The sequence below is a fragment of the Erinaceus europaeus genome, chromosome 10 (assembly GCF_950295315.1).
Source record: "Erinaceus europaeus chromosome 10, mEriEur2.1, whole genome shotgun sequence".
In the NCBI taxonomy this organism is placed as follows: domain Eukaryota; kingdom Metazoa; phylum Chordata; class Mammalia; order Eulipotyphla; family Erinaceidae; genus Erinaceus; species Erinaceus europaeus.
In genome coordinates, this window is record NC_080171.1 from 7,306,751 (window position 1) to 7,330,967 (window position 24,217).

Below are 24,217 nucleotides of genomic sequence, written 5' to 3' on the forward strand. Positions count from 1 at the left end.
TGAATTGAAAACCTCAGCTTCACAGGAATAAGTATTTAATGGAGTCTATTTTATTTAATGGGCGAGTTTAACTAGCTTTTTTTTTTTTTTTTTTTACTTTTTTTGTACTTAAACCTTATTTCTTTTTTTTTAATATTTATTTGTTCCCTTGTTGATTTATTGTTGTAGTTATTATTGTTGTTGTTACTGATGTCATTGTTGTTGGATAGGACAGAGAGAAATGGAAAGAGGAGGGGAAGACAGAGGGGGAGAGAAAGACAGACACCTGCAGACCTGTTTCACCACCTGTGAAGCGACTCCCCTGCAGGTGGGGAGGCGGGGACTCAAACCAGGATCCTTACGCCGGTCCCTGCGCTTTGCGCCACATGCGCTTAACCCGCTGCGCTACTGCCGGACTCCCTTAAACCTTATTTCTACCCTATCAGACTACATCTTACTTATCATCTGATTTTTTTTGTTATTTTCTTGATGTGTTAATTGCTTTATTCAGTAGACTCGTACAGATTTCTGACTGTGTGTCTGACTGTACTAGGTATAAGAGATGCAGAGGTGAAAATCATGTCCTGAGTGCAAAAGTATCACTTACATTCATGTGCATTATCTGTCTCTCCTAGCTATAGAGCCCCTGAAATATGCTGGCAGCATGTCTTTATCCAGGTTGTTGATAAACACGTTGACGATGATGGTACTCTGTGGTGTGAAGCCGCAGGTGCTTCTAACTGCTGACAAACTTACTGTCACCTTCTGATCAGTTCCTTTGCACTGCCAGCAAATGGATTCTCCTGTTTCGTGAGCTAGTCTTTATTGATGCATTTTAATGCTTGATACACTGTTAAGAAAGACTTTAAAATTATTCCCAGCATGATAAAACAGTTCTGACATTCATGTTATAAGCGCTTACCTCATGAATACCTGTAAGACTGAGCTCGGGCAGACTGTAATATAGCATTAATGATGAGACAGGTACTCTCATCTTTGGGAAGAGTAATAGGAGCTTATTTGCTGCCTGTGAAATTGAAATTACTCTGATTGGAAATCCATCACTCAGTAAGTTTACTCAGTGTGACACCTTGATTAGCTTGTAGAAAGATGGAAAGGGTGTGCAGTTTCTAAAATCATCCAAGGGTAAAATGCTTGTCAAGTATAGTGTCCAGTATTTTGATTCATCGTGTGTGTGGCTTCATTAAGTCCAGGTTATGTTCTGCAGTATGTATATGTGTCCTTTCTTGTCTGTTGATGGTGAATATTTCCAGTACCCTGTTTCTTTGCTTTATTATTGAGCATCTAATGCAGGAAAGAGAAAAAATGACCTAACTGGGGAGTGACACTTCACTCAACATAATTTTGAATATATTCTCTCAGATTATAAAACCTTTTTAAAAAAATTAAGGGAGTTAATGCCTTACATTGCAATCACTGAAATATGTATACAATCTCATTATGTAATAGACACCCAAAGTTTTCTTCTTATCATTCCCCCCTCCCCCAGCCAGAGTTCTTTGCCTTGGTGCAGCACACCATGCCCAGTCCACGCTTCACGTTGTGCTCTCCCTCCCCACCCCTACTTTAGTGTGCCCCTCTAATAAGTGAGATCATTTGATAGCCATCCTTCTTTTGACTTATCTCTCTCCACATGGTGTCTTCGAGTTTCATCTAAGAGGCTTCAAAGGAGACAACCTCTTTGTTTTTCACAGCTGAGTGGTATTCCAGTGTGTATACACTACAATTTTTAAAAATATTTATTTATTTATTCCCTTTTGGTGCCCTTGTTGTAGTTATTATTGTTGTTATTGATGTCATTATTAGATAGGGCAGAGAGGGATGAAGAGAGGAGGGGAAGACAGAGAGGGGGAGAGAAAGCAGGTGGGGAGCTGGGGGCTCAAACCGGGATTTTTTTAAAATTTATTTTATTTATTTATTCCCTTTTGTTGCCCTTGTTGTTTTATTGTTGTAGTTATTATTGTTGTTGTCGTTGTTGGATAGGACAGAGAGAAATGGAGAGAGGAGGGGAAGACAGAGAGGAGGAGAGAAAGACAGACACCTGCAGACCTGCTTCACCGCCTGTGAAGCGACTCCCCTACAGGTGGGGAGCTGGGGGCTCGAACCGGGATCCTTATGTCGGTCCTTGTGCTTTGCGCCACCTGCGCTTAGCCCGCTGCGCCACAGCCCGACTCCCTCGAACCGGGATTCTTAAGCCGGTCCTTGTGCTTTGCACCATGTGCACTTAACCCGCTGTGCACAATTAACCCACATTACAATTTTTTTAACCACTTACCTGATGCTGAACACCTGGGTGGCTTCCAGGTTCTGGCGATTAAAAAGTGTGCTACTATGAACACAGGCATACACAGATCTCTTCTGATAGGTGTTTCTGTCTCCTTTGGGTAAATCCCCAGGAGAGGAATTGCCGGGTCATTGGGTAGGTCTGTTCCTAGTGTCCCAAGACGTTCCACACTGCCTTCCATGATGCTTGCTTGGACCGTTTTGCACTGACATAGGTGTGACCTTTCTTCATCTGTTTCACTTCTAGTGTAACTATGTGGTCCCTGCCACGCTGGTCACTGTCATCTTCATCTGCTTCCAGCAGAAGTCCTATGTGTCTTCCACCAACCTGCCCGTGCTCGCCCTCTTACTTCTGCTCTATGGGTAAGGTGTCTCCACATGGGGAAACGTCAGCCGTCTAGGTTTATGGTGCCAAGTGTTGTTGGGACCGTGGGAGATACCCAGTGAACATCTGTTTGTCTCTGTGCTCTGCCAGGTGGTCCATCACACCTCTCATGTATCCAGCCTCCTTTGTGTTCAAGATCCCCAGCACAGCCTATGTGGTCCTCACCAGTGTGAACCTCTTCATTGGGATCAATGGCAGCGTAGCTACTTTTGTGCTGGAACTGTTCACCAACAATGTAAGTGCTGCTTAAATAATCTCCTGGACGTGTGTCTGTGGGGGCCGGACACAGTGTATAGTCACGGTCTCATTCTAATTGTTTGTGGTGTTGACCCCACTGACCACGCTGTCCTTTTTTCAGATTCTGTCTTCCTTGAGTATACACATCTATTCTTTCCTTTCTTTCTTCCTTTCTTTCTTTATTTTCCCTTTTGTTGCCCTTGTTGTCTTTTTATTGTTGTTGTAGTTGTTATTGTTGTTGTTATTGATGTCGTCGTTGTTAGATAGGACAGAGAGGAGGGGAAGACAGAGAGGGGGAGAGAAAGACAGACACCTGCAGACCTGCTTCACTGCCTATGAAGCGACTCCCCTCCAGGTGGGGAGCTGGGGCTCGAACTGGGATCCTTATGCCGGTCCTTATGCTTTGCACTACATGCACTTAACCCGCTGCACTAATGCCCAACTCCCATCTTTTCTTTTTATTTCTGTCACCAAAACCTTTGGTTTCGAATTCAAGCTCGTCCTTGAAGGACAGAGGCATTTTTCATTGACAGGAATGAGGTAGGATTAAGGGACAACTCAGCTGAATTGTTCAGGGCCTTATATAAAAAAGGTGTGAGATAAATTGATCAGGAGAGGAGGCCACGTGATGGTGCACCAGGTTAAACACACATAGTACAAAGTGCAAGGATCCTGGTTCAAGTACCCGGCTCCCCACCTGCAGGGGGGGTCGCTTCAGAAGCAGTGAAGCAGGTCTGCAGGTGTCTCTGCCCCTCTCTATCTTACCCTCCCCTCTTAATTTCTCTCTGTCCTCTCCAAAAAATAAAAAAAATAAAAATGTGGCCACAGGAGCCCTGAATTCGTAGTGCAGGCACTGAGTCCCAGCGATAACCCTGAAGGTTAGAAAAAAAAAGAAAGAAAAGAAAAGAAAAAAGAAACTGACCAGGAGGCACTATATACCTCAGAAAGCACTTGTGTGCTAAATTAAAGTATTTGGGCAAAGAGGATGTCAAAAGAAATAAGGGATCTTGTCTAAGATCTGTAACTGGAAGAACTAATGAGGTTAAAAAAAAAAGGGGGGGAGCTGGGCGCTGGCACAGTGAGTTAAGCACAGGTGGCGCCAAGCACAAGGACCTGCGTAAGGATCCCAGTTCGAGCCTCCGAGCCCCCGGCTCCCCACCTGCAGGGGAGTCGCTTCACAGGCGCTGAAGCAGGTCTGCAGGTGTCTGTCTTTCTCTCCCCCTCTCTGTCTTCCCTTCCTCTCTCCATTTCTCTCTGTCCTATCCAACAACAATGACATTGATAATAACTACAACAGTAAAAAAACAACAAGGGCAACAAAAGGGAATAAATAAATAAATATAAAAAAATTTTTTTAAAAAGGGTATTTCATAGGATTCAGATGTTACCAGTTTGAGTGACAGGGTAGATGCCATTCAGCATAAAACCTAGTGCTTTCCTTTCCATCTATGTGGACTTAAAACTCCTCTATCCTTGAAGAGTGAGGTTAAAAATGAAGGGGGTGGGTGGGAAGTGGTACACCCAGCTAAGTGCACATAGTACTGTGCACAAGGACCCGGGGTCGAGTCCCCACTCCCCACCTGCAGTGGGGTTCACCTCACAAGTGGAGAAGTGAACTGCAGGTGTCTCTCTTTCTCTCTTCCTCTCTAGCTCCCCTCCTTTTTCAGTTTCTCTCTGTCCTTCCTATCCAATAAAATGACGGGGGAAAAAGATTAAACATGAAGGTGTTTTTGTGTTTTAGCCCTTCTGTGGTAGGTGTTCTTTGCCCTAAGTTCCCGGAAGTTCAGCTTATGCCTCCAGCTCATTTCCTATTGTGTTCCAATTTCTTGTTTCTATGTTTTTCTTCTTCAGAGTAAAGACTTTTTTTCTCTGCTATGTTCTTTGGGGTGTTCATACTTGACAGTCCAGTTGATAATTGTTGCCTCCCTTGTGAATGAAGTGCTTCTGACATATAGCAACCTGCTTGGCTGGATACTTGCCCACTGCTGACTTGATGTATTCAAGAATAATTTTTTTTCACATTCTAACAAAATCCTGAAGCTGAAATATTGACCCAGACCTGAACTATCTTTTAAAATATGAAGCAATTATTTTGTTCTGGATTTGCTTCTAATAATATATAAAAAAAAACATGCTTCTAAGCCTTATTTGTATTTCTCCATACTCAGAGTATTTAAAAAAAATTAGCAAAGAGTTAAGGTTTTCGTTTTATGTATCATTACCCACTGCTGCAACTTTATGGATAGATGAACTGAAGTTGACCCTCAGGGAGTCATATTTTTTTCTGAAGTCCTACATTTCAGACAGAATTTTTTTTTTTCTTTTCTCTTTTAGTTGGTAGGACAGAGAGAAACTGAAAGGGGGTGGGAGAGAGAAAGAGAGCCACCTGCAGCCCTGCCTCACTATTTGCGAGCTATCTTCCTGCAGCTGGGGTGGGGGCTTGAACCAGGGTTGTTACCCATGGCGGTGTGTGCAGGCAACCAGGCATGCTACTGCCTTGCTTCCAGACAGATACATTCTTGGCCTACATCACAAGTAACATTCAGTCTCTTTCTCTCTGTGGTTTTTGTCTGTTCTAGAAACTGAATACCATCAATGACATCCTGAAGTCTGTATTCTTAATCTTTCCACATTTTTGCCTGGGGCGAGGCCTTATTGACATGGTGAAGAATCAGGCAATGGCAGATGCCTTGGAAAGGTTTGGTGAGTAGTGGCAGTGGCTAGGGGAGGGGAGTGCCTTAATAGAGATGGCGGGCCTGTCTGTTCTTTGGCCCTCTGACCTTTATTTTGAAAGAAGCTTGTGACTTAGCACAAGCATTCCCTGAACTGATGGGACTCGTGATAACAGAAATAACTGTGGACTGGGGTTTTGTGACACAACCACTTGTGTCTCCAATAGCAGGAAAATTGAGGGAGCATCTTCGGAGGTGAGGAAAATGCTGGCGTTGTTAGCTTGGACCTAGCATCTAGTGCCACTGACGCCATGTCTCAGTCATGCACACACAGAGCTTTGTGGTTTATGTAACAAGCAAGAGAACCGAAAGGCAAGATGCAAATTTTGTCTTTATTAGGAGAACTATGGGCCTGCAGATGTGGCCATATGTTATTTTCATGTGGTCTGTTAAAAGGACGTTTCCCTCCTACCTTATGTTTTTGTTCATTAATCCTTTCTTAATAAAAAAATTTTTTAAAAAGGACGTTTCCTGTAGCTCTTTCTACCTTCAGAGGCTTTAAAAGTATCTGCCTTGTGGCCATATTACTGTCCTGTACTCAGTGGCTTATATTGTTATGTTATTTAATGTACATAGAAGAGAGACCTTTTTGGCTTTTTAAATTTGGAGGTACAAAGGGGGTGTGTAAGAAATTTAAGGAATAGTTACATAAAATCAGATCATTTAAATGGGACACCCAGTGACAGTACATGGCACTAGATGAGGCATTTGATGGCTCTAAAATTCAGATAGATACTGGTTTGCAATATGTCCTGTCAAAAACCTTACCCTAAATCAGACTTGGAAAATAGCTACTCCCTTGTTTTTAAACCTTGTCATGGCAATAACTATTGCTGTTTGGGGAGTCAGGCGGCAGTGCAGCGGGTTAAGTGCACGTGGCACAAAGTGCAAGGTCTGGCATAATGATCCTGGTTCGAGCCCCCAGATTCCCCCCCTGCAGGGGAGTCACTTCACAGGCAGTGAAGCAGGTCTGTAGGTGTCTGTCTTTCTCTCCCCCTCTCTGTCTTCCCCTCTCTCCATTTCGCTCTGTCCTATCCAACAACTATGACAACGATAATAATTACAACAATAAAACAACAAGGGTAACAAAAAGAAATAAATAAATAAAGTTAAAACAAACAAACAAACAAAACTATTGCTGTTGGCAGGAAAGTAGGTGAATTTGAGCCTAAATTTTAGGACGTAGTCTTTGTGTCCACTATTCTAATTGCATCTCTCCATTGTGTCTGCCAGGGGAGAATCGCTTTGTGTCACCACTGTCTTGGGACTTGGTGGGGCGAAACCTCTTTGCTATGGCTGTGGAAGGGGTGGTGTTCTTCCTCATCACTGTGTTGATCCAGTACAGATTCTTCATCAAGCCCAGGTAAGCTACCTCTCGGAATTTTGTGCCTCTTAAAGGCCAAGAGGAGGGACACGTGGAAACACTTGTTCGTGGTGGTTGAATTGAGTTCAGCTTACAGCAGATAATCAAGAAGAACTTTTTGGCAAAGTTCATTATTAGAAACCTCCAAGTTCAGTGGGCCCAGAATGAGGCAGGAAAGTAGGTGAATTTGTTAAAAATCATTTCTTGGGAGTTACATTTCTTGGGAGTTAGTAGATTGAGAGAAAGGTTTATGGACAGGGGAAGCATCTTGGTGGCTGAAATGGCTATATTTCCTGAGTGATCATCCTCATGCCACAACTGCTGATTCTGGAGACCAGAGAATGGATTTTTTATTTTATTTGATGTTATTTCACTTTCTGTTCTTTTTATTGCCACCAGAGTTATCACTGGGGCCTGGTTCTGGCACTATGAATCCACTGGTCCCAGCAACCATTTTTTCCCTGTTTTTATTTGATAGGACAGATAGAAGTTTAGAAAGGAGGAGAAAACAGAGAGGGAGGAAGAAAGAGAGATACCTGCAGACCTGCTTTACCACTCGTGAAGCATTTCCCTTGCAGATAGAAAGCCAGGGCTTGAACCCAGGCCCTTGCACATGGGAATAGGTGTGCTATCTCCTGGGCCTTAAGAATCGATTTTTAAGATTGCTTTTGTAATTGGATCTTGGTCTTGAAAAATAATAATTTGAAAGATTGATTTTTCCTAAACATTTTGTCTTCCAAAGACCTGTAAATGCAAAATTTCATCCCCTGAATGATGAGGATGAAGATGTCAGACGGGAAAGACAGAGAATTCTGGATGGTGGAGGACAGAATGATATCTTGGAAATCAAGGAGTTGACTAAGGTGAGACAAGGGTTGGAGACTTTAACAACTGAACTGTATTTCTATGTAGGAAACTGTTGTCTTGTTGCTTTACTTAATAAGAAAAGAACATGCTCCCCCAAATATGTATCCATCATAAACTTCTGTCAATTTAATTTTATTTAAAGTATACCATTTTTTTGTTTTATACTTTTTATCTTTATTTATTTATTGGATAGAGACAGCCAGAAATCGAGACAGAAGGGGGAGATAGATAGATAGATAGATAGAGAGAGAGAGAGAGAGAGAGAGAGAGACACCTGTAGCCCTGCTTTACCACTCGCAAGGCTTTCCCCCTGCAGGTGGACATGAGGGGCTCAAACCTGGGTCCTTGTGCATTGTAACATGTGCGCTCAGCCAGGTACACCACCACCCAGCCCCTAAAGTCTACCTTTTTTTTTTTTTTAAATTAAAGAAATTCTGTTGAGAGTTTAAAGAATAGCCCACTATGGTAAGGTGTCGGCCTTGTGTGCATGCCCAGTCTAAGTCTAGGTACCATGAGGAAGTACCAGCACTGAAGGACATTCCAGTGATGTGGTATCTCTCTGTATGTCTGTCTCTGTACGTCTGCCTCTATCTCTTCCTCTCTCTATTTCGGTTGGACTGAAAACATGGCCTTGGAATGGTGAAATGGTAGAAAGAAAAATCCTATAGAGAGAACGTTTATATTGTGAATTCTCATTCTCCCTGACATTTGTTTATGACACATGTTAATTATTAAAATATGCTAATATTAAAAAACATGCTAATACTGCGTATGTGATGTAGTCAGAGCTAAAAGAGACAGAATAAAGGGTTGACTTTGAGTTTCACAGTCACTTTTGCTCAAGAGGAGAGATTGTTTCTGTCTTTATTAGGTGCCCAAACCCCAACAATTCACTTTTTAAAAATATATATGACATATCTAGTGTTCTATTTACAAAGTTTATCCTGTTGAATTGTTTTTTAGAATTCCTGCAATACCTTTATGTATTATGAAACTGAAAAATTATGTAGATATTAATGACCAGTATGTTTTTAAATATTGATAACGGTGTAAAAAGAAAACCATATTTACGTTGAGTTTGAGAGTCATTACTTTAGAATCTGGTTGCCACAGAAACAGACTTCTTTTGTGACTGAGTTTTGCCAACGAGTCTTATTTTATGAGTTTGGGTGATAATTCCTCTTCCACAATTACTTAGTATTGTTGTAAATCACCGAGGCTCATGAATTTTTACATTTTGACTGTTGCAGATATATAGAAGGAAGAGGAAGCCTGCTGTTGACAGGATTTGTGTTGGTATTCCTCCTGGTGAGGTAAAGATGCTTTGTATTAATTCAGACTATTTCTACTCACTCAAATAGCACTGTATATAAGTGTAAAAAGCCTTTAAAGGCTTCTCTATTATGTCTATGTGGAATAATCAACAGTTATTGAGAAGATAAAGACTCTGTACATCAAAAGAGAATAAGTTGGGGAAATTGCAGGCAGTTTAAGGAAAACATGCACATCTCTAAAGGATGTTGAAATTCTAAGGGATTTAAAAACTATAGTTTTTTTTTATGCCCTCTAGCGAGACTAGATGGTGAAATTCGGGTAAATGCATTTCATTGCTGTGTTTTTTTTAACACATTAACTCTATCTTCAACTTGACAGCTCAAATAATATAATTTTTTAATTTCTTTAAAGTTTTAAAATTTACTTATGTTCCCTTTTTGTTGCCCTTGTTTTTTTGTTGTTGTTGTTGTTTTTGTAGTTATTATTGTTATTGATGTGGTCATTGTTAAGACAGAGAGAAAGAAAGGAGAGAGGAGGGGAAGACAAGAGAGAGGGAGAGAAAGACAGACACCTGCAGACCTGCTTCACTGCCTGTGAAGTGACTCCCCTGCAGGTGGGAACCCGGGAGCTTGAACCGGGATCCTTATGCTGGTCTTTGCGCTTTGTGCCAAGTGCACTTAAACCGCTGCGCTACCACCTGACTCTCAAGGTCAAATAGTATTTACGAATACACACACATTTAAATTGGTCCCATTATAAAGTATATGGTTGAATATCTGTATAATTTCTTAATTCCAAGAAATACTTGATTCCTTTTTAAAATTTAAAAATTAAAATATATATATATTTATTGGATAGAGATAGTCAGAAAATGAGAGGGAAAGGGGTAATAGAGAGGGGGAGAGTCAGAGAGATACCTGCAGCCCTGCTTTACCATTCGCAAAGCTTTCCCCCTGCAGGTGGGGACTGGGGAGTCCAACCTGGGTCCTTGGCAATGTGTGTGCTCAGCCAGGTGCACTATCACCTGGCCCTAAAATACTTGATTCTTTACTGATATTTGAGAATATTGTTTTAGGAATCTACTGAATAAAGACTAAACTGAGGTAACATTTTATAATGCTCTTTGTGTTCAGAATTTTAGCAATATGCTAATACAACTTACCTATTTTTTTTTTTCAGTGCTTTGGGCTTCTGGGAGTTAATGGGGCTGGTAAATCATCAACTTTCAAGATGTTAACTGGAGATACCTCTGTTACGAAAGGAGATGCTTTTCTTAACAAAAATAGGTGAGGGCAGAAATACTCTATTTTTTGCCTCAAATGCCCTATTCACTTGATTTAAATAAATATATTCTTATTTTTCTGCTCATATCAGTATTGTATAGAAATTATTAAAATGTTTAAATACTGTTAAGTATGAAGAAGAAAACCAAAACCATCTATAATACTATGATCTAGCCCCTTTTCCCTTTCTTTCTTTCTTTCTTTCTTTCTTTCTTTCTTTCTTTCTTTCTTTCTTTCTGCCTCCAGGGTTATCGCTGGGGCTCAGTGCCAGCACTACACATCCACTGTTCTGGGTGACCTTTTTTTTTTTTTTTTTTCTATTTTACTGGATAGGACAGAGAGAACTTGAGAGAGGAGGCGAGATAGAGAGGGAGAGAGAAAGGGCAGCCCTGCTTCACCACTTGTGAAGTGTCTTTGCTGCAGGTGGGGAACTGGGGCTGGAATCTGGATCCTTGCATTTAGTACTGTGTGTGCTTAACCAGGTGCACCACTGCCCGGCCCCTCCTAGCCACTGTTGATGCAACTTCAATCTCTTTCTGCTTCTAGAGCTGGATTCGGGTATAATATACGTAATTGTATGATTTAATTGTTTTAAAAGTACAACTTAGTGCTTTACTTTTTCAGTTAGAGTTTTGAAATCTTTGCCACAATCCAACTTTGCAGTATCCCAACCTATTACCGAAAATACTTTGTACACAAATAGAGATGCATTATAAGATCATACTATACCTAAGATTTAAAAAAATCATATTTGATTGCTAACTAATCGTATTGTGAATATTTTCCAATAGGTTACACATTCTAGAGTATAGAGTCTCACAGTGATGTGTAAAAATCTCTCTGCGTGCATGTACTTGTAATTTAATGTGGCTCTTAGTTCTTGACATTTATTATTTTCTATCCTCCACTCTATAACTATATCCTTGTAATTACCTTTTGATGTTTACTGGAAAAATCCCTGCAAGGTCAAAGGGCATCTAGAAGGTACGCCATTTGATGAGACTGTCATCAGGCTATCATCTGAGAATACACCAATCGCTGATCAATCTGATTTTGAACACAGTTCTTTTAGAGACCTGTTAGGCAGTGTTATCCTTGAGTACATGAATATATGCAACTCCTCTAGACTTTTTGGATGAAGATATCATACACATCTATGATTTTTGAATGTCCTGACCATGACCTATAAAGTAGCAAGTGCATTTTATATCTCGATAAAATAGAGCAAAGGTGTAACTATGCATGTAATTGAAAGTCTCATAAAAATGATTCCTGCTCTTGGTATTTACAGTGCTGTCTGCAACTTACCGCTAAACATTAACTTCAGTGAAAGGACTGAGTATAGCCCGCCAAATTTACTTCATGGAGCAGTAACGGGTGAAAACTCAAAATTTGTAACAATGGACAAGGAGTTGTTAACTGATAAGGTTGGAAATAGCAAGGAATTGAGTGTGCTCACAGATTCTCTCTCTTGCCAGTATTTATTTATTTAATAGCAGTGTACATGAGGCATAAGAGAACACAAATTTTGGAATCGTGCATCCAAATCTATATTCCTTTCTCAGACTTGTCTCCAGCCACAGGCTCCTGGGACATGTAGCAATGAAGAACATAACTTCTTCTTCTAGCGTTTGCCCTTCTTCTGTAGCCAGTCAACAGTGTCAGGTTGAGCCTGATTTAAAGTTTCGAGACCTCCTTTGAATCTGGAGAGGTGGCAGTCATTGACTATGTGGGTCATAGTCTGTCTGTAGCTGCAGGGGCAGATCGGGTCATAATTGATTCAAATTCAGTTTTGCTGTGGTGACTGTAAGAGTTGCTGGCTTGGCAAGGGAGCTGTGAAGGCCAAGCACAGTCTGTGATGGCACCTCATTGTAATCCTGGGGGTGCTGATCTTTACGCAGGGAAGAAAGCTCACTGCTGAAAGGCAAGGTCTGTGTCTCTGTGAAGAAGACTACAGTGCACCCATCAGACTGGGGACAGGCGTGAGCTTCCTGCACGTCAGGGATTCTATAACTGAGGTTGACTTCGTGGGGCCTGGCAGTCATTCCCCACTACATGTGATACTGAGTTCTAGATATATTTTTTCCTATCACCAGGTCCTTAGTTTGTGATCCTAAAGACCAGGAGGGTGCCTGTGGTGGCTATTAGTAGGATACAGAGATCTGGAATGCACTGTGTGTGGCTGGGTCATGGCTGGTTAGCATAACACAGAGGGAAGTCACAGTCAGAGTCGCTGGACTTCTTTGGGAATCAGTGACCAGGAAGGAAGCTTTGGAACAACAGGCATTTCTTAATATGTGACTAGGCAACAGTGTCAAGTCTAGAATAGAGAGTTAGGATGAAAGGGCCAGGCCTATATGCTGAGCTTGTTGTAAAGATAGGGTTGTATTAGAGGCAGACTCAAACATTCTGAAATAGGCCACCGGTTCGAACGGTTGCAGGAGTCACATGTGCTGACAAGGCAGGGTAAATGCAGGTGTCCTATCTGGAGAACAAAATTTTATTCAGACCACAGCAAGAGATGCCTACTGGTATTTATATGACGCACACACTTTACAGCAACATCAGGCAAGACTGTCAAATCAGTGTATTTCTCTGTCCTTAAAACCTGACCTGTTTCGTTTCTCTTGGCAGCATTTTATCAAACATCCATGAAGTACACCAGAACATGGGCTATTGCCCTCAGTTTGATGCTATCACGGAACTACTGACCGGGAGAGAACATGTGGAATTCTTTGCCCTTTTGAGAGGAGTCCCAGAAAAAGAAGTTGGCAAGGTACTTGGCCACAGAAAGCCCACATGCCTCCTTTGGCATCTTAATAATATGCATCATGGCTTTGACTTACATACATGACCATTCCTTCAGGCTGTTTTCCTTCATGGGTGTAGCAGTATGAATTTCGGGCTCTTTCCACCACCTTGTAGGGTAGGAGTCTGTACTGGTGGGATGTTGGGTATGAAAGCAGATGCTGGAGAGTAGGAGGGAATGCTTCTTCACACAGGGGTCCCTGCCTCCTGCTTTGCAGTTGCCAGGTTACAATGATAAAATATCTTCTTAATCAAAGAATTTTCATACTGGGCGGTGGCATATCCACTCAATTAAGCACACATGTCACCATGCACAAGGACCTGAGTTCGAGCCTCTGTTCCCTTACCTGCAAGGGGGACACTTGAGCGTGAGCAGTGAAAGAGGCCTTCAGTTGTCTGTCTTCCTCCCTCCCTGTCTATTTCCCCTGCCCCTCCTGTCAAATAAATAAAGGAAGGAAGGGAGGAAGAAATGGCTGCCAGCAACAGTGGATTCATCATGCAGGCACCAAGACCCAGTGATAACCCTGGTGGCAAAAACAAAAAAACAGAATTTTCATAAAGTGTAAGAAGCTGCCAAATCAGAGAAAAATCAAGACACTTTCTTTTTATGGCTCCTCCAGGTCGGTGAGTGGGCCATTCGGAAGTTGGGCCTGGTGAAGTATGGAGAAAAGTATGCTGGTAACTACAGTGGCGGCAACAAACGCAAGCTCTCCACAGCCATGGCTTTGATTGGAGGCCCTCCAGTGGTATTTCTGGTGAGTGTGACCAGAAATGGAAAATGACCTTTATGGCCTCAGTGAAGAGCATTCTGTGTGTCTGTCTGGTGATGTTGCAGGACGGGCTTGGCAATAGCCAGCCTCCTCTCACCTATCCAGGAATGTCAGAGCAGCCTCCAAGAATGAGAGAGGGGGTGTTTCTGGTTTTTTTTCTCCTTGACATAACCTGGGTGTTTATATCATGTTCTCAGACGCTCCCAAAGAGAGACACTGTAGGTTCCTTGCTTCTTGGGCGTGAAGAAGTTCAGAACTTGTGCCTTTGGCTTTTGTCATGAGCAGTCTTTCTGACTAGTTCTGTGTTCCTCTCTGGAGAGAAGCCATTTGGGTACAGTTTCAAAAGAACCTAGTTAGCAGCACCTGGACAGGCAGATGGAAACAAGACCAGAATGAGCCATGACCTTTGACCCTTTCTCTTCACTGAAGCGAAAGAGCTTTGAAGTAATTACAGGAATATATCATGGGGTCACATTTACTGTTATCTTGACCCTGTAGACCTGGGGTTTGCTTTTCTAAGATGAGCAAGTATAGTATAGCAGATTAAGCTGAGCTAGAATGAAAAAACAAAGCATAGAGACTTACCCAAACCTTACACTGAGTTCAGAGAGGAAGAATTTTTTAGGATTGACTTTTCAGTTGTGAAAAGATTATGGAAACTATTATAACTGACTTTCCCCCATTTTTAACTTAGTTTAAAAAAAAGTTATTTTCTTGCTCCAATGAGACATGAATATAAAACTTACTTTTCTCTGAAAGGCTGATTCCTTGATTCATTAAAAATAACTAGGATAGTAAGTTAAGTTTAGGCTGTTTCAAAGATGCTTTTGCATTTAAACACAAATATATCTTTGATGTGTGTTGGGCAAATAATGGGGCTTACTTTGTGATAATTACAGGACGAGCCCACAACCGGCATGGATCCCAAGGCCCGGCGATTCCTGTGGAATTGCGCCCTGAGTATTGTCAAGGAGGGGAGATCCGTGGTGCTTACCTCTCACAGGTCTGTAGTGAAGGTTTGCCTTGACTTTGATGTTGTTTCGTTAAACAATTTCCAATGTGTGTCGTGGTCACTGAGTAAAGTTTAGAAAACATAGAGAAGCGAAGAAGAGAATAGTTGTAGTCACCTCAAACTGCCTCAGTTGGTGACAGCCATCAGTATCATTAAGCTACTGGGCTATCTGTGTTCAGAGAGGAATTTTGTTTGTTTGGTTGGTTTTGGAGTTTGGTTTTTGTGTGTTGATATAGAAACAGAAAGATAGAGATAGTGAGACCGTAGCACCAAAGATTCTTTCAGTACTGGGAAGACTAGGCTCAAACCTGGATCCCATGCACTGCACAGCAGCCCCCTATCCAAGAGAGCTATTTCGCTGGCCCTGTTTTCAGAGCTTGCTTGTGCAAATCTGTGTGTGTGTGTGTGTGTGTGTGTGTGTGTGTGCATTCACATGTGTGTTCACAAACAAACATGCAAACTCAGTGTATATACAGCTTGTCATTTCTCACAGCTTATTTTAATAGGGTCTATCCTAATTGATTTATTTGTCCTCCATTTTCTACATTTGGACCATTTCCAGTTTTGTCTTCTTTATTTTTAAATTGACGGTTGTAAACAGCGTTGTGGTGAACAACATTATGCTTATCCCTTCAAATGTTAGTCATGGGATGCGTTTATACACTCAGAAACTGGGAGTCTTGCTTCTCTGAAATGCCAGCGGTCATGGCAGTGTTCTGACGAGAGCCCGTTCTCTTTCCTCACAGTATGGAAGAATGTGAAGCTCTCTGCACTAGGATGGCAATCATGGTCAACGGGAGGTTCAGGTGTCTTGGCAGTGTCCAGCATCTGAAAAATAGGTAACCGGGAACACTTCTTTTCGCTAGTACCCATAATGAGAAGTCTCATTTGACTCTTTTGTGAGTTATATGAACTTTATAGTAAAGGGAAATAAACTCCAGTAAAGAAAATGCTAGAGTGCAAAGAATGAGGGCTTTGAAGTCACACAGACTTACATTCAGGTTGTTTGCATTTTGTGGGTTGTGCCTTCGGCCAGTTACTTAAACTCTCAAGAGTCTGCTCCCTAGAAACTCCTACCTCCTATCTTTGTTTTTCTTTTTTGCCATCAGGCTTATCTCTGAGACACAATGACTCCACTGTTCCCAGTGGTCATCCACCCCACCCCCCTTTTTTGATATAGACAGAGAAAAATAAAGGGAGAGAGGAAAGGGGAGAGAGACACCTTATAACATTGCTTCACTGTTCAGGAAGCTTTCCTCCATGCAAGTGGGGACCAGGGGCCTGAAGTCAGGTACTCATGCCTGGTAATACATGCCAGAGCCTGGCTCCTTCTAGCTTTGTTTAATAGATACAGTGGCAAGTTTTACATCAGCCAGTGTTCTAGGAGATAGGCTTTGGAGTCAAACACAAATGGGCCTATACCCAGACCCTGTCATTGGTAAGCTGTCTTCCCTGGGCAAGTGACTAACTCCCTGGAATTCAGTTTCTTTGTAACATCTGCCAAACTTCATAGTTTCCCAGGTGTAGACTAAATATAGTAACGTATATAAGAAAGTGACACAATTCCTTAGTAGAATAAATAGTAAGTGATAACTAGTTTCTTAGGATTTTTTTTTTTTGTAGGATTTGTGTGTGGGGGTGGGGTGGGGTGGGCAGCATCTATTAAGGACTTGTATTTTTCATGGTACAAGTTGCCCTTCTAGAGAAGAATCCTGAGGCTCTTCCATTTGGATATTTTTCTTGTTTTCAGGTTTGGAGATGGTTATACAATAGTTGTACGAATAGCAGGATCCAACCCTGACCTGAAGCCTGTCCAGGAGTTCTTTGGACTTGCCTTTCCGGGAAGCGTCTTGAAAGAGAAGCACCGAAACATGCTACAATACCAGCTTCCATCCTCCTTGTCCTCCCTGGCCCGGATATTCAGCATCCTTTCCCAGAGTAAAAAGAGACTTCACATAGAAGACTACTCTGTGTCTCAAACAACACTTGACCAAGTAAGCTTCGAGTGTTGAATCCTTTACCTTCTACTGCTGGCTCTGGTTTTATACTTAGTCTTTTTGCATATGAAAAGAGAGATGATACTATAATTTCAACGGGTTTTTTGGGTTTTTTTTTTTTTTTGAGACTAGGTTGGAGTAGTAATCATAAAACTACTGTTTGTCTACTTTTTAATTATCTTTATTTATCTATTGGATGGAAACAGCCAGAAATTGAGAGAGAAGTGAGAGAGAAGGAGAGAGACATTGAGACACCTGCAGACCTGCTTTACCACTTGTGAAACTTCTCCCTAATGGTGGAGTCTGGGGGGTTCAAACCCGGGTCCGTGCATGGTAACCTGTGCACTTAACCAGCTGTGCCACCATCCCGCCCCAAACTACTATTTATTGAGTACTTACTGTAGATATGTCATTTGGCCAGTGGCTTTATTCCACTTAGATTACATAATAGCAGGTGTGAAATAGATCCTGGAACTTAAGTACATACATACCAGTGAATGCTGATTTTCACCCCTTTTCCTTTTATTTATTTATTTTATTTATTTTATTTTATTTATTTATTCCCTTTTGCTTCCCTTGTTGTTTTATTGTTGTAGTTATTATTGTTGTTGTTGTCGTTGTTGGATAGGACAGAGAGAAATGGAGAGAGGAGGGGAAGACAGAGAGGAGGAGAGAAAGATAGACACCTGCAGACCTGCTTCACCGCCTGTGAAGCGACTCCCCTGCAGGTGGGGAGCCGGGGTTCGAACCGGGATCCTTATGCCGGTCCTTGTGCTTTGCGCCACCTGCGCTTAACCCGCTGCGCTACAGCCCGACTCCCCACCCCTTTTCCTTTTAATCAAGCCGCCTCTATAAGTCAAAGTAAATAGATGATCGAGATGTTGGCAACTTGGGGAAGCAGTATGAATGGTTAATACTTTTTAAAAAATATCCCTCTACCCACCATACACTTGGTTTTCTAGTTAGTCTACTTCTGTAATCATACATTTTCCTACTAGACCCAATTTCCTTGTAGAGAAGAATGCAATTGATAGAATAAAGAAGGAGCAAGTCAAGGTGTGTTTATAAAGGCCAATCTTTGATTTTACAGGTATTTGTAAACTTTGCCAAGGACCAAAGTGATGATGACCACTTAAAGGACCTGTCATTACACAAAAATCAGACAGTAGTGGATGTCACAGTTCTCACATCTTTTCTACAGGATGATAAAGTGAAAGAAAGTTACGTATGAAGAAATCTTGGTCATGCAGCTGACTGAGAGAAATGAGGAGCTTTGCCGTCCTTGGCGCCTCAGCTGTGTTTCTGAGGAGAGAGCTGGAAGCTTTGTGGGAAGACGTAAACTGGATACTGTACTGTTATTACTCAATGCAATGCAATTCAATGCAATGAAAACAAAATTCCATTACAGGGGCAGTGCCTTTGAAGCCTCTATCTTGTATGGCTCTCAAGTGAAAAAGACTTGAATTTAGTTTTATTACCTTATACCTATGTGAAACTCTAATATGGAGCCCTGCGGACATATGGGTTTGAAATCATACTTTTTTTTTTCCCCTTTGTATTCTCACTGGGGTTGCAGCAAGTCACCAAGTAATCATGGCCAGTGATTATCAGAATCAGAAAGTGTACACATCCTTATTCATTTTTTGTGCCATGCCAGGAGACTGGCTTCCCAGTGACACGTTTATTGTTGGCAAAGAATGCATCAAAATTACCAGTGCCAAGTTTCTCAGAAAGCCTGAAGCAATCAGGTGTGTCATACACACTTTCGTGAAAGCTCTTCTGCTTACAAAATATCAACATCGTCCAATATCAGGTGACAAAGTGGTGCCAACGTGTACGGGGGGGGAAAAATTATCTTTGACATCTCCTTCATTCAGCTGTTCTGGTGGTAATAGTTAAAAAAAAAATACAGGTATTTCTAGATAAATGAGAGTTGGTTCCACTGTCCTTCTGTTGAAGCCATGGATCTCCAGGGCCATCTCACTCTAGTCAGTCTTTAAATGTACTTAGATCCTGGTCAGAAGCGAAGAGTCAGCAGCTCACGTGTTGGGTCTACTAGCTGCTCAAGTGAAGCCATGGACTTAGAGATAATTTACAGAGGGAGGCCTGTATCTATTTGTGGTCACTGTCTACTAGCCTGCTACACTGCATCTCAGGATCTTGCCTGACACAAATGTCGTATTATTTCTGGCTTTTTAAAAAATCAATCTAGAATGTGAAAAGATGGAGCTGTATTTTGACAAAAATCTTTTTTTTTCAGTTTTAATATTATTTGGAAATTTAAGTTCTGTCAGTGAATTCTGAAATTTCGGGATGATTTCTTTGTAAAGACCCTCTGGCATAGAGGAGTGTTACTGTTACTGCCCTGCTTATTTTCTCATGGAAGACTTCAGGATTGTCTAGTACTGAGGAACTAAAAATAATGTGGTGGTCAGGATCTCCTGATAGCGTTATATTTGAGTTGAGATTACTTAAAATGCTCGTATTCTCAGTTCATTAATCAAGTGTTTCTGAGTGTGTGTTATAGCTAAATGAGTGTGTGTGATGTAGGAGCTATTGAGAAGTCTCAGTAGATTTCCTAGGCCGTTTTATCCGGCTAACTTGGTTTACAAGTCACGTTTGTTTTGCCGGAGTGGCTGTGGGAGCCACATTGAAAGAATATCGGACAACCCACTTTCTGAAAAATAGCAGCAATGCAAAAGCCAAGAATATTTATGTGTCAAAAGGGTCCTAAAGAATTCACAGTGAATTCTTTCACAGAGAAGACAGCTAGCTTCAAATTTTAACACCACTGGCACTTACTGCCTTTAGTACTTTCAGGTAATTAGCTTTGAACACCTTAACATTCAATTCTGAGGCTCTCAGATTTTTCATTTCCTTAGTCACTAGTCTATCATTCAAAAAAAAAAAAAGGGCAGACATCCTCATCTAAAGCATACTTTAGCATTGTATAACCCAGTTTCAGCCCATTAATAACTAAACACTTTAACATATTTCTCTATGGTTTAATGCATGTGTCTTGAAAATAAAATGGGAGAAAATCAGTGTTTGGTGATGTTCAAGTAATAATATCATGCCTCTTTTTCTAAAGTTTCAATAGTAACTATTAGCTGCAAAGATACGTTTTAAAACTTGTTTATATTAATCTGCACTTTTTCTTTTAAGTTTTTAGATTGTTACATGTAATTCACCACTTTGGAAAGGCAACTGTCTGAGAAATTAATGCCAGTACTGGTTGATAAAATAAGGGCATATTTCCAGTTACTATTGGCGTTCTATTTTATTACTTTCACTATCTCTAATGACATAAACTTCATAAAATAGTTTCATTTCCCCTCATTTAAAATTTTTCAAAATTAACCTTCTGTTGGTTTCCCTGTATCACTGGAACTGTTCTAATGTTCAGTGATATGAAAACTGTATGGCTTTTCCTGATTTAACTACTCTAATTTTAAGGCCATATTTTAAAACTCATAAGAATCTGTGAGCTATTTTTATAGACTTAAAAAGGATCTGTTCTGAAGCTAAAAATGACCTAAAGTTATACATGGACCTCATTAATATTGTGCTACTTCCTTTTAGACTAAATAATAATAAGCTATATAGTAGGTAATTTTCAGGAACTCTTATATTCAATCAAGTAATATTTTTCTATAGTCCCTGTGGAAATGTGGCTGTGAGTCTCAAAAATTTTTCAGTGTTGAGAGATATCTGCTTTTGCTTCTCTTGCACACCTTGAAAACCTTCTTAACAACTGTGAATATGAAAAACATAAAAGAAAACAATAATAATATAGCCCTCTATACAGAACCATCCAGCATAGCTCATTGCTTAAAAACAAACAACCAAACCTCAAACTACTGTATTTCAGTATCTGTACTGAGTGTATGCATTGTGACTTTCAAATGTTGGACATCATTTACTGTATTGCAATCATGAACTAAAGGGATTCATCTATTTTCTTTTTGTGGTTGTATATATCAGGTAAATTTTTTCCAAAGAGCCATGTATCATAAAATATTGAACCACTTTGATATTTCAATATTAATTTGTACCCTTGTAACTGTTTGCTAGAATTATAGTAATACTGCTCTAATTCTTTTTAAGATTGTTGCATCCTTTTTTATAGAATGTTTATATTTCCATAAGTATTAAGTGTTCTATTCTCTCTTCTTATACCCCAGGATAAAGTTATGTTTTTGTGCTTTTTTTTCCCTTGTCATTGGCTCTTCATTCCAAGCACTTTATGCTGTCTCTCATGGTTATCTATTTTTGCACTGGAATATCTGAGAATTGCAAAACTAGACAAAAGTTTCACAACAGATTTCTAAGTTAAATCATTTTCATTAAAAGGAGAAAAAGAAAAAAAATGTATTGTCAATAACTTTATATGGAATATTAAACAGGCATATTTCTATGTTGTAATGAGTCACAAAATAAAGCTGTGACGTGACGGTTCTTTTGGTCTATGTAAGTCCTATTTCCCTGTGTTCATAGCACCACCTGCTGTTCAAAGTGATATAAAGTCATTAAAAGAGTAAAAATGTCTACACATTATGAACTAAAAGTAGAAGTTACAAACAAACAAACAATTAATTATACCTTTCCCAAAGAGAATTAAAAGAGCTACTTGAAAATTTATGGTAGGGTGTTTTCACTTTAGTGATTCAGTTAAGATATTAAATAAAATTAAGAGATTTTTAGACAAACTTATTCTGCTTAATGATTGAAATTGTAGAGATCTCGAAAAAAAAAAAAAACCCTCTGCAGCTAAGCCAGTTTAATAAAATTTTATATTAAAGAAGAAAGGAGGAAGTTGGGCAGTAGCACAGCAGGTTAAGCACACATGGTGCAAAGAGCAAGGACCAGCATAAGGATCCTGGTTCGAATCCCCAGCTCCCCACCTGCAGGGGTGTCGCTTGACAGGCGGTGAAGCAGGTCTGCAGGTGTCTATCTTTCTCTCCCCCTCTCTGTCTTCCCCTCCTCTCTCCATTTCTGTCCTACCCAACAACAACGACATCAATAACAACAATAAAACAACAAGGAAAACAAAAGGGAATAAAAATTTTTTTTAAAAAAAAAAAAGAAGCTACAAAGGACACCTTTAGGTCTTTTATTTCTTCCAAATCTACAGGAACTTGGTGGTAAGGCTGAGCAGGCAGGAAAAACAAAGCACTGGGCAGAGAAATAATACTGACACTAGTCCTGAAAGTACCTCCCTTCTGCAAAAAGTGCTGTGCAGTTTAGTGCTGTGCTAACACATGAATATATATCTCACATCTAATTCAACATCTAGTTCTCAGAAATGATGTTGCTTATCTTGCTTCAATGAGAATTTATGTCAAAAGTTCCTATTAAGACGCCATATTTGTGATCTCTTCTGAAGGGCTGTGGACATGTACAGTGAGCATTTTAGCAGACACAAAAATCTGCACTTTATGTGCCTAAAAGTTTTGTTTGGGAATAAACTCATTTGGCCTTTCTGCATCACTCTTGTCTTTTCTGTGAGAAGGCTGAAGTTTGCACTGCAGTATATTCACTGAAATAATAGAAAACTCTTCTTAATATTTGTAAAGATGTGTTATGCCATTCCCTTCTCAAATTTGTGTTGAGAAATCTGGTGAGAGCCTGATGGTTCTACCTCTGTATGTTAGCTTCTTCCTTTCTCATGTAGCCTGCAATACTTTTTCCTTGTCCTTACTTTTGGACAATATTACTTTGATATTTCTTGGGGTTGTTGAGAGTTCAGTAGCTTTGGCTTCCTTTCAGCTTTTACATATATCTAGTTTTTGTCCATTATCTAGAAGTGGGAAGTTTTCTACAATAATTGCTCCAAATATGCTTTCTGTTTCTCTTTCTCTTCATCTTAGGGACTCCTGAAACTTTCAAATTCTTCCTTCTGAAGGAGTCTGCTAACTAAGAGCATGGAGGTTTTGTCTTCTAGTTTTGCTAGTCTGTCCTCAAGCTGACTTATTCTGGATACAAGAACTCTCAGGTAGGCTCTTCTGCTGTCAAGGCTACCTTTTAGCTCCTGTATTTCTTCTCAAAGCTCTCTGTGAAATTCTTAATTCTTTAGTGAATAGGTCTCGCAATTCCTTTCTTTGAGTTTATATGTTAGGTTGGAGTCCTGAGTGGCCTTCATAATTAGCTTTCTGAAATCACATTCAGACATGTTTTCATAATCCTTATTTTTCCCCCCAGTTTTTGTTGGGTGTGGCTTTGCTGTTCAACCAGCCAGTGGTGCTGTGGTTGTGTTTTTGTGGTGGTGTGGCAGGGAAGGAGCATTTTCCCTGTTAACTTAGATCTTCTGAGTAAACTCTCAGTGGGTGGCAGGTGATTCCTTATGGTTTCCTGGCGGGAGCAAAGTCAGGCCTGCTGCCTGGCACAGCCCCAGCAGGCTAGGCCTAACTGCAAAGCAGGGAGTCCTGGACTAAACTGAAGCCACTTCTCCTTACATTGATCATTTAAAGACTTACTGGCTATTGAAAATATACAAGTATTACCTGAGGACGATGGCAAAGGCAAGTCAGGCTGTGGGGAACTGTGAGGCTGAGGTTGAGCATGGTGTGGACTGCCTGTGAAAAAATGGGTGCCTGGAGGTACAGCCACCTTGTCAGTCTACCTCACCCGGGGCTGAGCAGGGGGAGGGCCTTGGCCTACAGGATTCTGTCCCCCCCCATCAGTCTCCCTGTCCCACAGGGGCCCCACATTCTCTAACACAATAGTTCACTTCCTTGTTCCCAAACCAGTTGGTCTGCTTACTCTACAGTTACTAGAAGCCCCCTCACCACTCCCGTCTCCCATTCCTTTAGACCATATATGACCCGATTCCCCTTGCCCACACAAAGATCCTCCCCCCTCCCCTTGTGCCTGCTGATAATCTCACCTCCTCATTCCCAAACTAGGGCTAGGGCTAACTGCAAAGCTGGAAGTCCTGGACTAAAAGCCATTTCTCCTTACACTGATCATTTAAAGACCTACTGGCTATATTGGATATGCACAAATACACCTGGGGACAATAAAAGGAATTCCCTGGGGGAAGTATATTGTGACAACAATTATGACAGTGAGTGTGACAAGACTAAAAATGGCCTAAGAGCTGAAGCTGCTGTACCCACTGGGAGGCTTTCAGAAAAGGAGCCATATTGTCACCATTACAGTTTCTCTATTAGCTTGACTCAGACCAAAAACCAGATCTATGGGCG

General features: G+C 40.8%; 1 protein-coding gene across 2 annotated transcripts in view; it reads left to right on the forward strand.

The window, feature by feature from the left end:
• The window catches only part of ABCA1 (ATP binding cassette subfamily A member 1), a 113,040-nt gene extending 91,554 nt beyond the window's left edge, over positions 1 to 21,486 (forward strand). For both annotated transcript variants that reach the window (XM_060199072.1, XM_060199071.1), the window contains 13 exons: positions 2,531 to 2,646; positions 2,759 to 2,903; positions 5,485 to 5,608; positions 6,871 to 7,000; positions 7,743 to 7,863; positions 9,118 to 9,180; positions 10,322 to 10,428; positions 13,060 to 13,201; positions 13,854 to 13,988; positions 14,903 to 15,006; positions 15,762 to 15,854; positions 16,766 to 17,009; positions 18,103 to 21,486. In XM_060199072.1, coding sequence (XP_060055055.1) covers positions 2,531 to 2,646; positions 2,759 to 2,903; positions 5,485 to 5,608; positions 6,871 to 7,000; positions 7,743 to 7,863; positions 9,118 to 9,180; positions 10,322 to 10,428; positions 13,060 to 13,201; positions 13,854 to 13,988; positions 14,903 to 15,006; positions 15,762 to 15,854; positions 16,766 to 17,009; positions 18,103 to 18,243 — 1,665 coding nt within the window. In that variant the 3' untranslated portion in view covers positions 18,244 to 21,486. The remainder of the gene's footprint in view (positions 1 to 2,530; positions 2,647 to 2,758; positions 2,904 to 5,484; positions 5,609 to 6,870; positions 7,001 to 7,742; positions 7,864 to 9,117; positions 9,181 to 10,321; positions 10,429 to 13,059; positions 13,202 to 13,853; positions 13,989 to 14,902; positions 15,007 to 15,761; positions 15,855 to 16,765; positions 17,010 to 18,102) is intronic.
• Positions 21,487 to 24,217: the final 2,731 nt, after the last annotated feature.